This window comes from Columba livia, chromosome 1, assembly GCF_036013475.1.
Source record: "Columba livia isolate bColLiv1 breed racing homer chromosome 1, bColLiv1.pat.W.v2, whole genome shotgun sequence".
Lineage (NCBI taxonomy): Eukaryota > Metazoa > Chordata > Aves > Columbiformes > Columbidae > Columba > Columba livia.
This window is the reverse complement of record NC_088602.1, coordinates 203,349,623-203,370,077: the sequence shown is the minus strand read 5'-3', so window position 1 is coordinate 203,370,077 and position 20,455 is coordinate 203,349,623. Positions and strand designations below refer to the sequence as shown.

The following is a 20,455-nucleotide window of genomic DNA, read 5'->3' as shown; positions in this document are numbered from 1 at the left end:
AACCTCATTGTGGCTGTCTCTGTTTTCATGGTATGTCTGCTGAGACAAATTCTACCCTTAGATGTTTCTTTTATTTGTGTTGAACAAAGAAAAAAGAATGAGGTTGTGGATTGAAATGACCAAAAGAAGTCACAGAAGTGGTAAAAAGTATACTGATTTGCACTCCATTTTTTGTTTTGTTTTGTTTTCCCACAAAGTCTACAACTTCTTTCTGACCTGGTAAAAGGGAAATGATCTCTCAGAAAAGGAATTGGGGAGAGACTGTTTATTCTTCCAGATATCTGAGTGGGATTCAAGTCAGTTTTGGTCTTTATGAGGGATGTGAGGCAAAATAAGAATTACCTTTACTGTTGGTATTAATCACAAGAAGAAGGCTTCAATATAAAACCACGTATTTGATTAGAAGTGAAAATGACTTCTTGTTTTCTTAGAAAACTTTTTTATGTGATGTAAGCCAGAAGTGCCTGGGACGAAATGCAATGATTTGGTTAACTGTGAGGACTTCGTCGGGAGACTAAATGGTGTAAAGTTAGGACCTAAAGGCAAAACAATTAGCATAGTTGTGCAGTCAGCTGAGCCTTTACAGTTGCTGTCCTCACACTTGGTTGGGCTGGAGTCACACATGACCCCAAGGGCTCAGGCCACAAGGTTCCCAGCACTACAGGCAGCAGGAGGCTTGTGGGCAAGAGCGAGTAGACAACTGCCTACGTGTCAGGCACAGATCCAGATATTCTTGTACTTTCTACAGGCCCAAAGGCCCTCGGGAACATTGTAGTTTTACTCCAGACATATGTGCCTGGGCTGAGAAAATAAGCCCGTTTTATAATTTCAGGTATTCTTCTCTGCTGGGATTCTGAAAAAGTCAGAAAGTGTGTTAGAAACTAGAGAGGACCAGCTCCTGAAGATGAAGGAGGCAGCAAGCAACTTGGTAGAAAATCTGTCTGTAGTCTAGAGGTTCTTAGAAAATTTCAGGGAGGAGAGCACCTTGGAAGCGTCTGAAGAATGTCATTAAGCTGTGTGGCTGGGTTCTGCAGTGAAACAGGGGGATCAGACAAGGAGAGGAAGACCCTAGAGCATGATGGACAGCCAGCAATGAGCACAACAGGCATGGAAAAGTCTGCGCATACCTCTGGCCACCAGACAGTGCAAAGGCCCTTCCCCCCCTCACAGCAGAAGAGTAGAAGCATCACTGGCCCAAAGTGAAAGCTGAGGATGGGCTAGGAAAATATTGTAGTGAATCTCCTTGGTGAAGAAGCATCCACCTGTCTGAGGTTTAGCCAAGGCTGCTGCCTCCAGGTAGCTTTAACAGAGAAGACCAAGCCCTAGTGAAGAACAAAGGACAAGGAGGATGGAGTGCCACCAGTAACTGTTTATTCAGGAAAAGTTTTGAACTGATTTGTTTTCTTTTCAATAATCGACTTAGGAAGCACAGTGACCCTTAAACCATCTAAGTCAATCTGGGAGGTTTTATTGATCATAGCAGAATAGTCCATTGACAGAGAAAAAATTCCCAGAAAAAAATAGATACTTCTGCCATTCTCAATACCTTTTTCATCAACACCTTTTAACCAGCAACAGCTCTTTCTTTTACTTACATTCTGTTTTCTTTTAAAATAATATTATTTCCATTACAAAACAGAGTCCTTTAATAGAATCTAAATATTTTCTTTGATGAGCATAAGAGATGACAATGAATCACCTTAATCACTAGTTGGAACCATCATGCAACACAAACTGAATGCCAATTGAAAACCACTCAATTCACAGACTGAAGCCTGTCATCTCTTTAAGGAGCAGAAGATTATTTGGTACTACAACTTAGAAAGGAAACAGTGTCTCACTGATGATGTTGTGCTGAAAACAGAAAGAAATGTTTTCCTTTGGAACACACCAAATTCACTGCACAGTCTAAACCATGTCCTGGTTAAAATATCTTATAATAAAAAATGTTACTGTAATAGGTGACAAAGAAAAAAATAGTCTTAGGGCTCTAGTTGTTCCACAGGCGTTACTTTGAGTCTTTCTGGTGACAATAAATGTTTAGTGGCTTGATGGCCAGTTCAGCAGACTGGACACTGTCTCAGACTGAGAAGTGGACCACTTTCAGAAGACAAGCAAATCGCAGGCAGAACGGCTTGAGACTCACAGTTTTCCAGATCACGGCATCAATCTCAGGTTCACCACAGATGTGGCCAGACCAGATTGTAAGCAAAGTGGCATCAGGTTCAGGAGGTGAGAAATTAATTGGGATGAAAGAAGAACTTCAGCTGCAGTCATTAGCTAAAGCAGATATGAGCTCAACTGCAAAAAGAAATGTTAGACTAGATGCTAGGGAAAAAGTTCTGATCATAAAGGTAACATGGTACTGGGACATGTCGCCTGGCAAAGTTGTGGAGTAAACACCATTAGAAGTTTTCAAGAAAAAAATTTTATATATATATATATATATATATATATATATATATATATATATATATTTTTTTTTTTTTTTTTTTTTTTTTTCCAGAAATGATAAAATAATCCTGACTCTGCTTTGGGGAAGGAAATAGACCAAAGGACCTCCTGTTGTCTCTCCCAGCCTTTTATATGTTGCACAACCCTGATATTTCCCATATTTACAAGCTGTCTCTGTCCTTGGAGCTGGTAACAATGCAGTGACATTGATTTACTGTATTTAGCGGACTGGTATAACATGTTCATGGCCCATGTTCTCCTGCCATCAACTCCTCAGCATCTTCCCACTGGTAACAACCAAGTCCAGAGTCAATCCAGTCTCAGTCATACAGGCTAATGAGCATTCCTGAAGGTAATACTTTATTGCAATGTAACGATTTTGCTGCAAAGTACTCTCTACTTTTTGAGTAAGCATACGGGAAGCAAGCAGGCTGACATTTGAAAACCTGAAACTGCAGATCTTATTGATCTCTTGAAGCTGTTAAATGATTGAAGTGCAGTACACCTGACAAATTGAACAGCATTGCCAGGTGGTGTAACACAGAGCAGCTTTGTTGACTTCGTTGATAATTTATCACAGTCTATGACTTGACCCACTGAATCTTGAATTACATTTTTATCTATATGTGAACTGTTTACACTGTATGACAAATCAATGTCTTTTTATTATTCACCTGATTTAGAATGGATAAAAGGAATATTTCAGTATTCTTCAGGGTCAATGCAGAGTGGCCTTGAATGATGAAAGATACAGTAGTTTTTGAATGGAAGAAAAATTTCAAGGTAGAAAGGAAAGAGTGTAATTTAGGCTAAATATCTTTTCCATCAATGATATGAATAATACATTTTTTCACAAAATCACGACAAAACATAATGTCCTTTTAGAAGATGACATATAATTCTTTTTCTCTCTTTAAAAAAGAGTTATTAATTTTGAAAAATCTTCTTTCTGAATTTCTTTGCATTTTGTATGAGCCATAAAACCTCCAAGGAGTTATCTGAATTTCAATACTGTCTCACACTTTTATAAAAAAAATATACTCTCACTCTGCTTCAGTAATTAACATGACGATAGGGTCCTCAATTCTAACAACTGAAATCTCTCAGTTATTTCAGATTTTCTTTAAATATACTTTTGACTAAATAATTACTAGGTAACAGTGTTAACATTTTGCCTATGGTAGGGAACATATCACAAACTTCTTACTTCCGCAGTTTATTTTTTTGCCAATGTGTTTTATGAGTATTTATTAAAGATGACGCCTTGCGTTAATAACATAAAATACCTACTAGTTTCATAATCATCACTGCAGTGCAGAAAGCATTAGAGTTACAGTAGTTCTGCACTGATGACACCAATAGATTTACTGCATTCATTTCCTTATGCAAATATTCCAAAAACATACATTACTTTAGAATCTTATATAGCATATTGCCTACACATGAGGGCCTTGAAGCCTATGAACATGGAGAGCAGATTTTGAGGTTGACAGTGCAAGTCATGTCGTTCCTTGATTTCTTGTTTCTCTGATGCCCTAATATTAGAGCTCATTTAATGTTGGATTTTATACACAAATACACTTCTGCACAGTTTCTGCAGTGAGAGGTATGACTGCTAATGGTCTTTACATGACAGAATATATTGTCATCTGCACTGAAGACAATGTGGCATGCTCCTACTCTTAAAGCAGAGACTGAATAGACACACATAAAAATCTGTTTGTGAATTAAGCAGAGACTTGTCACACATTCTCTCCCTGCACACACACATGATCTACTCTACATGTTTTGCAGGACAACTTTGTTTCCTCCTGAAATTTGTCCATTTTTTTCCCTCTTCCTCAAGAGGAGCATCTTGGTCTCTGCTCTTACTGACTCTGCCACACCTCACAAAGGGAGCAGTGGAAGCTCCGCTTTGCTGGCGGATGTCTCAGTTGCCTCCTAGGGAAGTAGATCTTTGCAATATGGAGTGTTATGTTGTACAGTCCTAGGGTAGGAACCTTGGGTGATGTTCAGATCACTTAGAGAATAAGAGAGTTGGAAGGGACTCTGAAAGATCTTTATCTGCCTTTGCTATTACCCAAATCAGGATCAACTTGCCTTATGTATTACCTAATTCATGCATTGGCTACCTTTTTCCTATCTTTGGTGATTCCTAGACCTCCCCACAGTTTATTCTGTTATTTCATTCTCCTTTCCATTAAAAGCTTTTCCTGAGGTCTGGTCTTCTGTGTTAGAATTTAAGTCTGTTACTTACCTGTGATAAATCCATTTTTTGACATCTCTAATTCTTGTTGTTGATATCTTTTGGACTCTTTCTCAATGATTTCTATTATGTTCCTAAATCATAATGCTCAGAACTGGGCACCATACTACAAATGTGTCCCCACTAATTTTGAGTACAGAATAATGTTTACGTTCTATGTATTTCAGATAATATTCCTATTTATTAATCCTCATATAAAAATCTCAATTTTTCACAACAATCCGATGCTGTGGTGTTGTCATGCATTGCTTCTGACCATCTGTAGATCTATTGCCGTTGAACTGCTACCTGTCCTGTTGCTCATCTTCCCATATTTGTGGTAATACCTATGTGAATAATTTTATGATGAGTGTTCACAGAATCACATTCTTTCCTTCAAGGGTTTGGTTTTGTTTATTTTTTTTGGAACCAGAATCTGGCTCTGAACTCTGAAGAGTAGCTGATCTGAAAACAAAACATTGCTTTCTGGAACTTGGAAAACATGATAATCAAGTTAGCTATTAGTAACTCTCTGTCCTCTACTTATCTGGCAAAAAGATGGTCAATTACACATCAAAATAATGTAAAAATTAATACACAATAGTATTCAGCAATCAATTCAGCAATCAGCAATCAATTTTAGAACAATTATTTTGGGTCAGGTACAATCAGGGCCTCTTTCATAGGACATCACATTGGACTATGCATGATTTTGCAGAACAATATGTCTTAATTAAACATGGAGAGTATCTGGGATCAATACAGATGGAGAATGCATTCACATTAATCTTATTGAAAGAGTTTAAGTTTTATTTTAGGACAAGAGCAGTACAGAGAGTTCCAGTCACATCTTGAAGCCTTTCTGCTACTGCAGTCATAGAAGTTTTGATTTAGAAAGGACTATAGGATTCAAGACCTGCATTTCAAGTGAATTCCTTTATTAATTAATAAACATAGGTGAATTAATACATGCAAAAAAATTTGGCAGGAACAATAATGGAAACAAATAGAAAAAACATTAAATGGATTAGCACACTTAATTGGTCTTAGGCTGCTTAATGAACAATTACCCTGGTGTTTAATCCCCCTCAATCCATTCATTTTTGCAGCTCTTACTCTCTAAAGATAAACATGGATGATTCCAAATGTGCTTTTGTTTTTGAAACTACTCATATTAGTATTACATTGTAGTCATTGACATGGAAACCTTGTTATAAATGGGAGCGGACAAAAATGAGACATGCTAGAGCATCTATTACTTGGTGATTTAAAAAGTGTGTTGCAAAAAAATTGCAGCACTCTAAAAAAGGCATATCAAGGCATATCAAGGATAAGAGGGTTATTAGGGGCACTCAGCATGGCTTTACCAAGGGTAAGTCATGCTTGACCAACCTCATAACCTTTTATGAGAATGTAACAAGGTGGATGGATGATGGCAGAGCGGTGGATGTGGTCTACCTTGACTTCAGTAAAGCCTTTGACACAGTGTCCCACAGCATCCTCACAGCTAAGTTGAGGAGGTGTGGTCTAGACAATAGAGTAGTGAGGTGGGTTGCAAACTGGCTTAAGGAGAGAAGCCAGAGAGTGGTAGTCAACGGTGCGGAGTCTAGTTGGAGGTCAGTATCTGGTGGAGTGCCTCAGGGGTCAGTACTGGGGCCAATATTATTCAATATATTCATTAATGATTTGGACGAGGGAATAAGTGTACTATCAGCAGGTTTGCTGATGACACTAAGCTGGGAGGAGTAGCTGACACACCAGAAGGCTGTGCTGCCATCCAGCGGGACCTGGACAGGCTGGAGAGTTGGGCGGGAAATAACCTAATGAAATTTAACAAGGGAAAGTCTAGAGTCCTGCATCTGGGCAGGAACAACCCCAGGTTCCAGTATAGGTTGGGAAATTACATATTAGAGAGCATTGTAGGGGAAAGGGACCTGGGGGTCCTGGTGGACAACAGGATGACCATGAGCCAGCACTGTGCCCTTGTGGCCAGGAAGGCCAATGGCATCCTGGGGTGTATTACAAGGCGGGTGGTTAGTAGATAGAGAGGTCCTCCTTCCCCTCTACTCCGCCCTGGTGAGACCACATCTGGAATATTGTGTCCACTTTTGGGCCCCTCAGTTCAGGAAGGACAGGGAACTGCTGGAGAGAGTCCAGCATAGGGCAACGAAGATGATTAAGGGAGTGGAGCACCTCCCTTATGAAGAAAGGCTGAGGGAGCTGGGTCTCTTTAGTTTGGAGAAGCGAGACTAAGGGGGGACCTTATTAATGTTTATAAATATATAAATGGTGAGTGCCATGAGGATGGAGCCAGGCTCTTCTCAGTGGCAAACAATGATAGGACAAGGGGTAATGGGATCAAGCTGGAACACAAGAGGTTCCACTTTAATTTGAGAAAAATCTTCTTCTCAGTAAGGGTGACAGAGCACTGGAACAGGCTGCCCAGGGAGGTTGTGGAGTCTCCTTCTCTGGAGACATTCAAAACCCGCCTGGACATGTTCCTGTGTGACCTCACTTAGGCGTTCCTGCTCCAGCAGGGGGATTGGACCAGATGATCTTTTGAGGTCCCTTCCAATCCCAAACATACTGTGATACTGTGAAAAAAGGACTGAGATTACTACTGTTGATTAAATCGAGATAACTCTTTACATGGAAGGTCTTGTGAAGAGACTGTTGATCATCCAATAAGTAGCATTACAATGTGAGGCTCTGCTGATCGTGATCAGACAGTGTATCTTAGGTACTTAAGTTACTTAGCATGATGAAGGTTCAAGAGACAATAAATCAGATGAGTATTTGTGATTGCTAAACTCTGATTCCATGTATTGCTAGCAGAAGGAAAAAGCATCAAGCTACATCCCACTGGTTTCCTGAACATCCCCCCGTGTCTTTGCATCCTAGATCATAAAAAAGTTCTCTCTCACATGGAGACCAACCTTCATCTTCACTTAGTGCATCAAAGTAGTGTTTATATAGCAGGCCCAGTGTGACCAAATCGGACAGAGGGTGGAGGAAAGGGAATGCTCTCATGCATAGTGGTGGCTTGTACTCTGGTAGAATCAGGCCAGTTAAATCTTCAGAGTTGCTGCTTATCTGTTCAGTGGGTATTCAATGCTTGTTAGTTAATGGTCGGGAGGTAATGAGATGGACTGTATGTGTTTTAATTTACTGAGATATATTAAAACATGTTGATTAGTTTGAAGGCAAAAAGGAACGTTTTTTTGTAGTGATGTTAAGCTGCTCCATGAATTGCTGCATATACTTGAGTGAATGTTTTTTACTTTTTTCTTCCTTTCTGAGGTGTTGGTTTTTTTGGGGGTAGGATTGCTACTCTCATATTCATGAACAGCTGCAAAGGGTTTTCTCAGGAAACTTTGGAACAAGTACCTATGGCAGCTCCATTAGGATCCCTCTGATTTATCCGTGTCCTAGCCAGTTTGGAATATGTTCTAGTCTGGCCAGGGAAAAATTTTGAGTCTTAATAAAAAAAGAGAAATTAAACAAGAGTGGCAGATATTGTGTCTGGTGGCATGAAATTCTGGATTTTTGCTAATGCCACATTCATCAGGCTTAATGCAGATGAACTCTGTGTGAGTTTGCCAGCAGCAAAGTCAAACTTCTCATCCGAGACTTCCTGATGCATTGCTCTGCAGTTACAATCCTGAAAGCATGAGCAGCTTCTGCGTTTTCATGGACCTGTAGCTAGAGTACCCAAATGAATACCAATCCCACATTTGGACCCATCACTCAGGTCTGTGATATTCACTGGTATATTTTATGCTTGGAGTTGGCCCAGAGGCTTCCGTTCTACAAATGCTCCCAAGGGGCTTTTCTCTGACTTGTGCACAATCAGGCTGCTGCCTGGAGTTAGTGGATGGTCACTTCATATTCAACACGTTAAATATATTTCCTGTTAACATGCTAGACACTGCAGCAGTTAAGCATCCCTCTGTTTAGTGATGATTGAACCAACAGAAGACATTGCCCATATAGATCCCTTTGGCAAAGACAAAACAACAGGTTATTCAAACTACCTAAGAAATTTTCTTCTGAAATGTGAGTGTGGATGTGAGAGCTGACAATTGTTTGGTTGGAGTTGCATGGGTTTTCAAACTAGAAATGACCAGGAGCAGTCAAGGAAAAGTGCAGCAAATTGGAAGGTGACAGGACAAGGGCATCAGTATGGTTCTGTGAGACTCCTGAGGGCTCTTTGGGTAAAATGCTGGTTGGAGGGCAGCTTGAAGCACAGAACAAAGAAATGGCACAAAGGATTTCTTTGAGGGATGTTGTATTCAAGACAAGAGAAGTCAAACTATTCATTGTCTTTACTCATCTTTTGGGTACAGGTCCAAATGGATAACTGGAGAAGGTCCAAAGGAAAACAGCAAGGATAACAAGATTCTAAAAAAACCACATGTCTAAAAGAAAGGCAGTTATTTCATGGAGTCAAGAGGAGATGGCTGAGGGGATCATTACATAAATGAATGTTTAAAAGCCAAAAATCTAATCCCTTTTCTATATAAAAGGCTACAATGGAAAGTTCTAAATTGTTTCCAATTTCCATAGCAGAGAGGACAAGGGTGATAGGCTTGGTTGAAAAAAAAGGGATTTAGTTTAAATTCTGCAGACCTTCTGTCTGTAAGAACAGTGCAGCACAGGCATGCACTGTTACAGGAGGCTGTGAAATCTCTGTTGTTGCAGATTTCAAGGGAATAATTCCATAAGTACTGGTTAATGAAGACTTAGAGATAGTTTATACTGTCTTTGGAGGGGGAGATGCATCAGATGAAGTTCTTACTCTTGTCATTATCTATGGAACTATAAGTGCTCCATAGAGGAAAATGGAACATTGTGTACAATCTTTGAAAATTAAGAAGCTTACATAAAAAAGGCCTCTTTCTATCCATTTTTACCGTATTGGCTAATACTGCACCCTTTCAGGATAAGTTTTAATTGGGACCTTGTGCCCTTTCCAGGATATCACAGGGACTAAGAAACCCTATTATTCTCTGTAGACATTCCCTGAGCATTGATTTAAGGTATCTAGGTCTAAACAGAGCTATTTGTCTGCTTCCTTCCTTAAAACTGGTGAATGAGGAATAGACAGACTTGTTGAAAAGAATGTGTGGCTCCACCTTCCAACCTACTGGCCAAAATACCTTGAACAGTGACATTTTAGGTAGCAGGAATGTCTCCCACAGATAAGCAGATAACAGGGCATTGCTGGCTCACACCACTCCCTGCTGCTACAAATGGATGCTCCAATTTACATTTCACCCTTTGGTCAAGCAACCTGGGCTTAAAGTCATCTCCCATCTCCTGGTGTTTCTTCCAGACTAGACTCTTCTTCCTTTCTTCATACCAAATAATGTCACTAGGAATATGTTTATCTGTGCTTGATACTGAGGGTTTAACATTAATCTCAAAGTTTTATCCTGGATATCTCCTTCTGGGAAAAAACCTTGGTCAGATCACTGAGCAATCCTTAGAAATCTTGAAAATGTCAATGAAATAATAAAAAACAAGTCAATCTTTCCCTGTTCATCAGAGGACTCTAATGCTGTTGAAGTGCCTGTTATTTCAATAGTCTTTCAAATAGTCTCTGAAACTGTTAAAATAAAGACACATTTCCCACATTTTCCTTCTCTGCCTTTCACAAATGATGGTTCTTTTAGCCTCCTTCTCCCCTCTTTGTTTGCTTAGAGGATCAAAGCTTTTTTATTTATTTCTTTTTCCTCCCAAACAGTTTCTGGAGTGTTAAAAAGCACCACCAGTATACTGAGTTTACATTACAAACAAGTTAAAATTCCCAGTCTGTCAGAGCTTTTCTCCTAGGATACGAAGGAAAGCGAAGTTCAGCTAAACTGCACAATTAATCGGAGATCACTTCTGAGAGAAGAAGAAAAGGTTGTTTTAAGCAGGGCTATTCTCTTCTTGGAGATTTAAAGTCCACTTCAGAGAGCAAAATTATTATTCCCTGAAAGTTATCTCACCTTATTTGTATTCCTGGAGCTACCCCATTAGGTCATCTTCCCTTTTCACTCATAAAATCATCTTAATGAATCGACTGCAGGATTAGCTATATGTAAATACATCCTTATTGACAGTCACACTGACAAGTGAATGGATGAAAAAGGGCATGGGCTGCATGTTGGTTTTGCCAGAACAGTGGTCATTCTTGTTCTTTCAAGACCCCAATACGGACATCTTATTTCTTGGTTATGAAAACACTCTTTTTTCAAGGTAAATGTATCCTGTAATTATGGTAAGATGAAGAAGTGTGTGCTAGATGATTTGAGAATATCTGGCTGAAGCAGATTTCAGTGTTGATCTGCCATTCCTACACAGACAATTGCTACCCTTGGTAAGTCAGTCTTGTATATCAGTGCCATGTAGGATGGGCTTGAACCTTTTTAAGAAGATGCATTGTCTGTTGATCTCATTGTCGGTTATAGTCAGAGCTCTTCCAAAACCCTGATGGTTCTAAGCAAGAAAGTGAGCAAACACAATCAAGAGACCCCAAGGGGATACACTGAAAACAGTCACTAGCCAGATTTGCCAAGTGTACTTTGGTGCGTTCTTACACTGTTTGGGAAAAAATGCTAAGAAGATTCCTACAAACTTTGTAAATTTTCTCGTAAAATGTCATTCTGAGGTAGCATTTTGTGGACAAGTATTTCAAAATAGGAAAAGTAGACCCTTACGTCTATGCATATAATGTACTGTACAGACCAGCATTGTAAGGTATCATTTGCACACAAATTTGCTGAAGTTTAATCCAATATTGCTACAGCGATGTCCCATGTTTTGGATTTGTGTTTTGTTTGTTGTTTTTTTTCCTTTCCACTTTCTACAAGGACAAAAATTAAGTACTGTCAAAATAAATCTGCTAGCAGGCAAAAACAAGATCTTTCATCTGTTGTCTAGAGAAACACCTGGAATCTTTTACAATGGAACCAAACTCAGTGTCAGTTGGCATACAGTGATGATATCTCTCTGAATGATGGAACATTAGTAAGAACGTCATTAAAAATATGTGATAAAAAGCCAGAAATTCTATGGCCATATTCTCAACTAGTGACACTCAATGAAATCTATAATCTCACCAAAATGATAATCAGGCTTTTGAAAACTTCCTTGTCAAGACAAAACCAATTATATTTTTGCACAAAAAAAATATAAACATCCTTGAAGATATAGATAATTTTTGTCATTTCTTGACCATGTGAGCTTACCCAGGCAACCAGTGTTTTAACACCTCAGAACTGGACTCTACATGTCTTATAACACAATATCTTTATCTTTCTCTTTGTCTCTGTCCTTTTCTCTGTTTCTCTGTTTTCTCTTCTGATGAAAATACACACAAGTGAGGAAAAAAAAAATATTCTTTGAGTTCTGGAAAAATCCCCCAAATTTGCTTCTTGCATTTTATCAGATATGTTTGGCTATGTGATTTTAACAGCAGGGCAGCCAATTTATGTTAAGCATCACAAATGTAATGTAGCATTTTCAAACACCAGCAGAACAATGTCTTATAATGCTTTGGTAATAATGTCTTTACTGCATGATGCAACCCCTGTGAATGAGATTAATAATAATAATAATATAAATACATAATAATTATAGAACAATACAGAAATTGCTGGGAAGTAAGTACCAGATCAAAAAACAGCTCAGCCAGAGATCTCCTATAAAAAGTGCATGTAGAAATGTTCACTAAAGCACAGCTGCAAGTCTCCCATCAGGAAGGCATCCACATAGAAGCTGGAGTCAGTATGGGATCGAAGGGATCTTAATCATAGCCATGTTATATAAAAAAGGAGAACGATCCTAATGTCATGAGCTGTACATTGAAATGGTCAAGAACTGCAATTCCATACCCTACATGAGATAGCCAAGGTCAACAAGATCAAGAACAGCCTGGGAGCATCTGAGAGAACAGATTGTCTTTCTATAGGTCTCCATTCCTCATCAGAGAGGAGGAGAGTATGTAGCCTGCAGTATCCCTTTATTCCCATAGCAGAGGACTTGGGTTGCCTGGATGCTCCTACACCATTTCAGCCCTGATGTTACATGTCAGTGGAGAGGGGAACTCCATCACCGATGAATCAATATTTGGAGATTTTTACGAATGAAAAATTTTATGAATGAATTTTGGGATTAATTTTAGGAATTTAGGGATGAAACAATGTTTTATAAGATTTTCAAGCCCTTTTCAAATGGTGTCCTATCCTATACTTCATGGGTCAGTGTAATGGTCATTGGCTTAACTACACAGTATTCAATGACTGTTGCCAACCACTGATGTCCCAAAGTGCTAGATTTGCCTTCTGACACACTACTTCTGCTGGAAGAGGTTTATGGAGTTGCACCATACAATCAGGCAGCCCTTTGTTGGCCACTTATCTCCGCCAGACTCTTTGCAGGGCTAGTTCCAGAGAAGAGCCCCAGCACTGCCAAATCTCAGATTCAACAAACTGCCTGTGGCATCCTCGTTCACAGACTGCATGGCAGTATCTCCGTCAGCCTTACAACACATGCTTTTGAGGGCCACCCACCATAAATCAGGGGGGCTGAGGCTTTTCAAAGTCCTAGATTATGCAGTTATGTTAACCTCTTCAGACAGAGCATTTAACTTACACAAAAATTGTCTCTGATTTGAGTGTGGACTCATCAGTGGAGCTTTCCATGGGAATGGAAGCTGATGTATGAGTCTTACTATATTTCTTGGCTGAGGGTGCACTCACTATATCCTGCACACCTTTTTTTTTACCCTGTTTTACACCAGTCTGTCATCTTCCAGACAACGGTTTTAAAGGTTTTTCATAGTTTTCAGGTTCCCTTCAGCTCCTTCCTCCCAGTTAGCCCAAGCCCAGCCTCCTCCTCTTTACCAGTGGGAGGTGACTTCCCTGTACCACTCACACCCTCTGCTTCTCTTTCCTTTCTTTTTGGCAGTCAGTGCTTTGTCTCTGATTTCATCTCACTCCCAACCCTTTCATTGTCCTTCCCTATTTTATTCTACCCTTTGTCCTCTCCTCAAGAACCCCTTATTTCCTCAAGAGCAGTCTTGTTTTTTCTCACCTGCATATTCTACCTCCCTGTCTCAGCATCCCTCCTTGCAGATGCCCTGTTCCTTAAGGGGTACTCTAAGCTAACATATTCATCCTTCTTCCCAAGAATACCTTCCTTTTAGCACACTAATTCTGATAATACAGTTCTGACCTGTGAATTTGCTGGCTTTGTGGTCACCTACTGAGTTTTTGACTTCATTCCTCATTGTGTACACTTGCTTGTTTTTTGTCTGGAATATGACAATCTCTCCATTGACTTCCTCAGAGACCCCATCAATCTGCTTCTTCCTCCTTTGTTTTTACTGTACTGTCTCTGGATTTTACCTGAAGCCCATTCATGATTACCAGTTTTCCCTCCCTTCTTTTCTCAAACATATGCATAACACGTTGGTGTGTACTCACTGTATGCCGATACCTAGGAAGACGTCTTGGTGACAATGAACTTTGAAATTCTCCTACATTCCACCTCTCCACCTATCTTCTTTATATTTCTTATTACTTCAAATTACAATGGAAAAAAATCAACTCTATGACATTTTCTCTGCTAGCTCATCCCTGATGCTGTTCCCTTCCTTGGTCAGTATGCCTGAATGCAGTTCTTCACCTGGCTAAATTTTGCAGTTACCACTTCTATAATGTGCAATATTTTTGCCCTTCTAGTTGGATCACAAGATAATGTCTAATCTTTTTAATGAGTGTCTTCTTCACCACCTTCATTTGCTTTATAATGGCTTCATCCGACAACTGACTTACCATTCCATTTACTTTTCTTCCAGCTTGATTACTCATCTGAATGTCTATTACTCTTTCGTTCCTTTCCCATCAAACGATTTTCTATTTTCTTCTCTTTTTTTTTTTCCATTTTGTCTCCTACACATCCATTTGCCTCAAACTTTTTTTTTTTTTTTTCTTCACCATGTTTTTTCTTCTTTATTCATGTTTCTACTGGAGAGTTTCAAGGTCTTGCAGCATCCACCAAAAGTCTGCTCCAAGTTCCCATTTCATCCATGAAATGTTCATCAAACAGTCTCTCTGTATACACCTTGCTTGATGCATATTTAACGTAGTTCATTTACTTAGCTACAATCCTGTATCCCTTTGGATGTACTGGGAAAAGGATTTCAAGGTCAGGGATACCAGTACTATCAAGGTCAAGCCACTTTCTAGGCTTCAAGAACCCTGAAGGAAGATGCCCCAGTAACTGGAGTCAAGACCATGCCTTTGCATGCAGATAAGTTGGATCCTAGAAGGTTTGGAAAAGCTGTACACTACTACTTAGGTTTTTGAGACAATGTAATGATTTACATGAGGAGCTTATATGTTCCTATATAAGCTGTACAATTGCTAACTACATAAATGCTCCTGTAATCTCAGTATAGCTATGAACAATAACATGATAATAGTTCCAACCATAAAATTTTATATTTGAGAGGGCTAATATGAGATAAAAGCAATATAGTCCTACAGCCTTGTTTTTGTGTAATTTGCTATAGCTCTAGTAAATTCTATTCTTTTTGACTTTAATATATTCATAACAATTTACCTGTTATGAAAATCTACTGCATTGCTTTGGAAAGACAGCTAAAAACAAGACAATATATTCCTTGCAATATTTTTGAAAAACGGAACATCCCTGAAATAAAATGTCCAAAACCCTCATAAGACAACAGAGAAGCCAGCAAATTGATTTAGGTCACACATTGGATTCTGGGTTTACCTGAAAAAAAGAACGGATTGGACTAACCTGTAACACTTAAAACACTTCTAACAATGACCTGTGTTTCTGTCTCAGTGGAAATATTTGACAATTGCAATGAGGCTGTTCCAGACACAGTTGTAGCCAGAAGGAATTCCTATTTTTTTCCTCATTTTACTCCTACCACTAAAATAAACTCATGATTTTCAAGCCAATCTGTATTTTCATAAAATGAAATGTGTCTCAGATTTTTCTGCCAGTTTAGGGCTAAACTATCACAGTGAAAGTTTGCCTTATTAAGTTCGCAGCCAGGAAGAGTCACAGGCAGAGATTTAGGAAGATGGTACTAGTCAAAGACTATGCTCCTTCCCTGTCACTTTTGGAGTCCAAGTCCATCACAGCTGTGCTGGGACATTCAGCTCTGGGTGTGGGGGAAAGGTGATTGAACACCCTTCTGGTCACCCCTTCTCGTTGGTTGTAGACACCTCTATATTGCAAATGTAGCCCATGCAGAGATTGAAGCACAACCGTATTCTCCACACTGGTAGAGAGCAAGAAGGCAATTTTCTCTTTAACTCTCTGACCTGTGCTAAGTTCTTGATTAAGCTTTAAACTAGCTGTCAGTTTTATGTCAACGAGCAGAAAAAAAAAAAGCCAGTCAACACTACATGATCTTCTTCACAAAAGCTTATGTAGCTTAGTGTAGTTATACATATTCACACACAAACAGTAATACTGTCTGATCCTGGAGTGTGTCAAACATCTCTGGTGTTCTGTGGCATCCTGAGAGTGATGGCACACCTAGCATTTTATCAACCAGAAAAATACATACCAACTGATCAACAACTATAGTACCACAAGCTGGAAGAAAACAGGTGCAGAAATCCCGATAAAAATTATATATGGCTTTGGAAACAACATTCAAAACCTGAACAGTGTGAAGTCCCTTCTTCAGGACACTGTTGGCAGGTTCAACAGCCTCATAAAGAGGATCTCACACCCTGTAAAACCTTCAGGTTGGATTCTCACATCACACTGCTAAACCAGATTCTCAGTGGGTATACACTTCATAATGCCCCCTTATTGTAGACCAACAGAGAATTTAGCCTATCAGGTTTAAAGGCAAAAATGCAATTTGACCCCAGCATAAATTACATGAGAAACAGGTCATTCAGACCTTATAGTATTCTATATGGGACTCTGTGAACTTCAGAATAATTTAGGTTCTGTAGGAGACTTCCATGGGAGAGTTGTGTTTGCACAAAACATCCCAACGGCTCCTTCTTTAAATGCCTGTACATCTCCTTACACTTTCTTCATTTCCAAATTCAGCATCACTTATGAAATGCAGACAACTGAACTGAATGATACGACTATTTGTAATGCATTTATTTTTTTTTGACTTTCCAGTCTGATTTAGTACTTTGTATCATCACAATTCAATTGAGTATAAAAACATTAAGTGAATCCAGAAAGATACTTTACCCCTGCATTTCACTTTATCTTCACTCTTTCAATGATAAAATTAGAATCTTATGCCTAGACAAGGTGTCAACGTTTGCCTAAAAAACTTTATTTGTAGGAGCTTATAAGTAGGTCATCAGCACAAGTAAGCCAGACAAACATCAACAGTGATTAGAAAAGCATTTCAGCTCTGGGACAAAAGTCTTGTCTTAATGTACTTGATACTAATGCCATTTTGCTTGGGTTTAAGTTACAGAACAGTAAAGCAATTGGTAGATTGTCTATTTTGAAGTGTGTTTTATATTTTATATATATAATGCAAGTCTCCAGAAATAATGAGAGTAGAAGTAGACAACATCATTATAAAAAAAAAAAAAGGCCAGAAAAATGAAAGTATGAAATATTCTAGCAGAGGACAAATTAGCTTGAACTGCATTTCAAGTAATCAGTTTATTACGAAGGATTTGCATGGATTATTTCTGATTTCCCTCAAAGAGTGAACACTAGGAAAGTGCAATTTTCCTGTTACCTTAATTGTGAATAAAAGTAGCTTAATGTGTGATTTTCCCCAATGTAACTGCCGAAGTTACATTTTTTTTAAATTTTCTGTAATACTTGCATTTAACAACATAAACAACAGCAGAAGAAGTCATAATGATTTAGATGTGTTTGAAGAAAATGAGAAAAGTAATTTTCCTAAAAGATATATTTGATCAGGTGGGTTGTGTGTTTTTCAAATTGTTTTCATGCATTTTTAATCAACCCAAGACATATACTTATGCAAGCTGAAATAGGCTGTTGTGTTTCAGTCTTCCAACTGAGATTTTTTTAAAGCTGAATTATTTCAAAAATGAATTAAGGCAAATTTCAGCAGGTGGCATAAACCAAGTAAAAAATTAAGAACTCATGAGCTATCAGCAAATCCTTAGTTCAGTTCAATGCAGTATCAGTAAAATGCTTAGTTTTTCAAGAATTGCTTCTTTTTTATCAAGACTGCTGAAATACAGGGATGTATGTGTAAAGCAATCCGTGGAAACACTACTATAAACTGCAAAGTCCCCAAAATCCAAAACACACCCCAAATCCTACCTACAGACCGGCATAGAGATACACTTTCTCACACCCACATGTGTATCTCAGCAGATATGTGTGCCTCACACACACAAATGAAAGATATGTACCCACACACCTCTAGTTCTACACACAAAGATAAACACTGTCTAGGAATAAAGACACCTTCCTATAAATCTGTACGTATAATATATCTATATGCATCCAAGCAAACACAAGCACAGAGATACGTACCCAGAGACATAGTAACACAGCCAAGGCACATACACAGGCACAAAGAACTCTATAAGCACACACATATACCTATACATCTGGGTGCATACTCACATGGACAGACAGATATATAGGCAAATATGAGGGAGAGTTTACATTGGCTCTATCATCCCTGCTAATTTCTCCTTTCTTTCTGAAGCCATCCAGTTTTAAGATCCTGGAGTGAGCCAGGTCCCTGTAGGGGAGATACCTCAGGAGGAGCAAAGCACTTCCAGTTTCTTTAATGTTCCCCACCTCTTCCCACTTACTCCCAGCAGCAGATCCGGGGAGATGAGCTGGGTACCCAGCACGGCTCTCCCAGCTGCTGGCTTTGCACTTTCCACCCCAGTTTAAGGAAGGGTAGAGGGCGGCAAGCTTAAATTCTCCTCTATTCACCCCAAAGCCTGCCTCTGCGGGAGCAGGAACCTCTGGGCAACATCTGGGTACAGCTGCTTTGCCCTAGGAGAGCCATCCCCTTTCTGCCCGCCCCCTCCTCACTGCCCCCCAACCTCCCCGCCCCCAGCTGCTGACTATGGGGGTCCTTCTGAACTCTACCTGCCCTGTGCAGGTGTGAAAATCCGTGCCCCCCCGTTCCACTCTCCTGGCCCCTGACTCCTGTCAGCAAACCGCTTTGCAAACCACCAGTCTAAACTTTTTCCCCGACAGCACAACCCGCAATCCCCTGGGCAGCAGCTGCATCTCCTCGGGAGTGCAGGATGAGGAATGTGGGTTGCAGGGACCCGGGATGCAGGGATAAAGGCTGCAGGGTGTAGGATGCGAGGGCTGGGATGCGGGATGCAGGGATGTGATGACCGGGATGCATAGATCCAAGACGCAGGATGCAAGGACCGGGATGTGGGATGCAGGGACCAGGATGCAAGATGCCAGTGCCCAGCTCCTTACCGTGCAATGAAGTCAGGTCCCAGCGAGGGTTTCCAGCTGCTCCCGGGCATCGCAGGCCTCCCGATGTGCTCGTTAAGCATCCACCGGGGAGTCTCACCCCCCAAACTTGTGTGAGCTGCTTCCTCTGGGAACCGTCACGCTTTCTCCCCCCCCACCTTGGATCGAATCCCGATGGAAACTCATCAAGGCCTCCTAAGCGGTCAGGGGTAAGGCTGGGAGGAGGAGAAGGGGACAATGGGAAAGGAGAAACCGCGATCACCAAGCAATGATCCCCTTCTCTTCCCCTTTTCTCTGGAGCACCCACTTCCCGTTCCTCTGAGCAACTTTGGCTCTCCTTGGCCAGGCAGCGTCTGCTACGAGCTCTGTCACTTGGGGTCCCCTTTCGCAGCCTGGCATCTTTCTAGATTTCCTCTCCTTTCCGGGCAAAGGGGTTTGGTGCAAAGCTTTAAATTAGGAGGCGACCTAGAGTTGCAAAGACAAGGAGCGAGAGCCGGCTGGCAATTTGCAGACCGCCTCTCCCGACACTCGGGGCGGGCGATAGCTCTGCAGCCGGCGCTGGGCGGCGGGGCTGGCTGAGGCTGATTCCTACCGTTTATTCGTTTTATTGCGTTCCTAGCTCTAACTTTGAAGCTGGCTATTGCTCTTGGCACGGCCGGGAGCAGGGCTGTGGCAGACAGCCCTCGGACAGAGGCGAGCAGCTTGTCCCCATGCTGCGGGGCTGCGGGCGCGGCGCTCCCCGCGGCTGTTTAACGGCGCCGGCAGCGCGGGCAGGAGCACAGTCCGGTCCCGGGGGGAGGACACTGAAGGAGGGTCGGGGGGGGACGGGACACGGGGACGCTGCTGTCGCTTGGCAACCCCACATCCCTGCCCCGAGCATCCCTCCCCCAGCGTCCTGATTGGACGGGGTTGGTTGGGGGGGAACGCCCCTCCGAGAGTGCTGCGCTCTGGCACTGCGACTTGTCGCATCCTCAAAAAGCCGGGAGCGGGCAGGGGGGCTATGAGCAGGCGGGAGAGCCGAAGCAGCTCGGGGTGTCGTATCACCCTCCTCCTGCCTTCTCTCTTCCAGCTGGCTTGATAAATTTGCTTCTGCTCTACATCTCGTAGAAAAAGAGTGTACTTGTGCATATATGTATATATCCGTAGATAAAAAATATACAAATATGTGTTTATATATAGCTGCATCTAAGTAGACATATAAATTCTATATCAGTATAAATTCTATCTGTATAATCTATGTCCTTTGTGTTATCTCTGTATATTCTCCCATATGGGAAGACAGAAGAAAAATAGTTACTGGGG

General features: G+C 40.7%; 1 protein-coding gene across 10 annotated transcripts in view; it reads right to left on the bottom strand.

The window, feature by feature from the left end:
* Positions 1-19,933, bottom strand: part of GRM3 (glutamate metabotropic receptor 3) — a 109,651-nt gene extending 89,718 nt beyond the window's left edge. For 2 of the 10 annotated variants that reach the window (XM_021300606.2, XM_005512062.4), the window contains exon 1: positions 19,157-19,933. Coding sequence is in view for 2 of the 10 variants with exons in the window: in XM_021300609.2 (XP_021156284.2) it covers positions 18,329-18,449; positions 19,157-19,236 (201 nt within the window). In the remaining 8 variants the exon portion in view is untranslated. Of the gene's footprint in view, positions 1-18,328; positions 18,450-18,522; positions 18,721-19,156 lie in introns of those variants that run through there. The other 8 variants (XM_021300609.2, XM_065049223.1, XM_021300607.2 and 5 more) reach the window with 8 other exon arrangements.
* Positions 19,934-20,455: the final 522 nt, after the last annotated feature.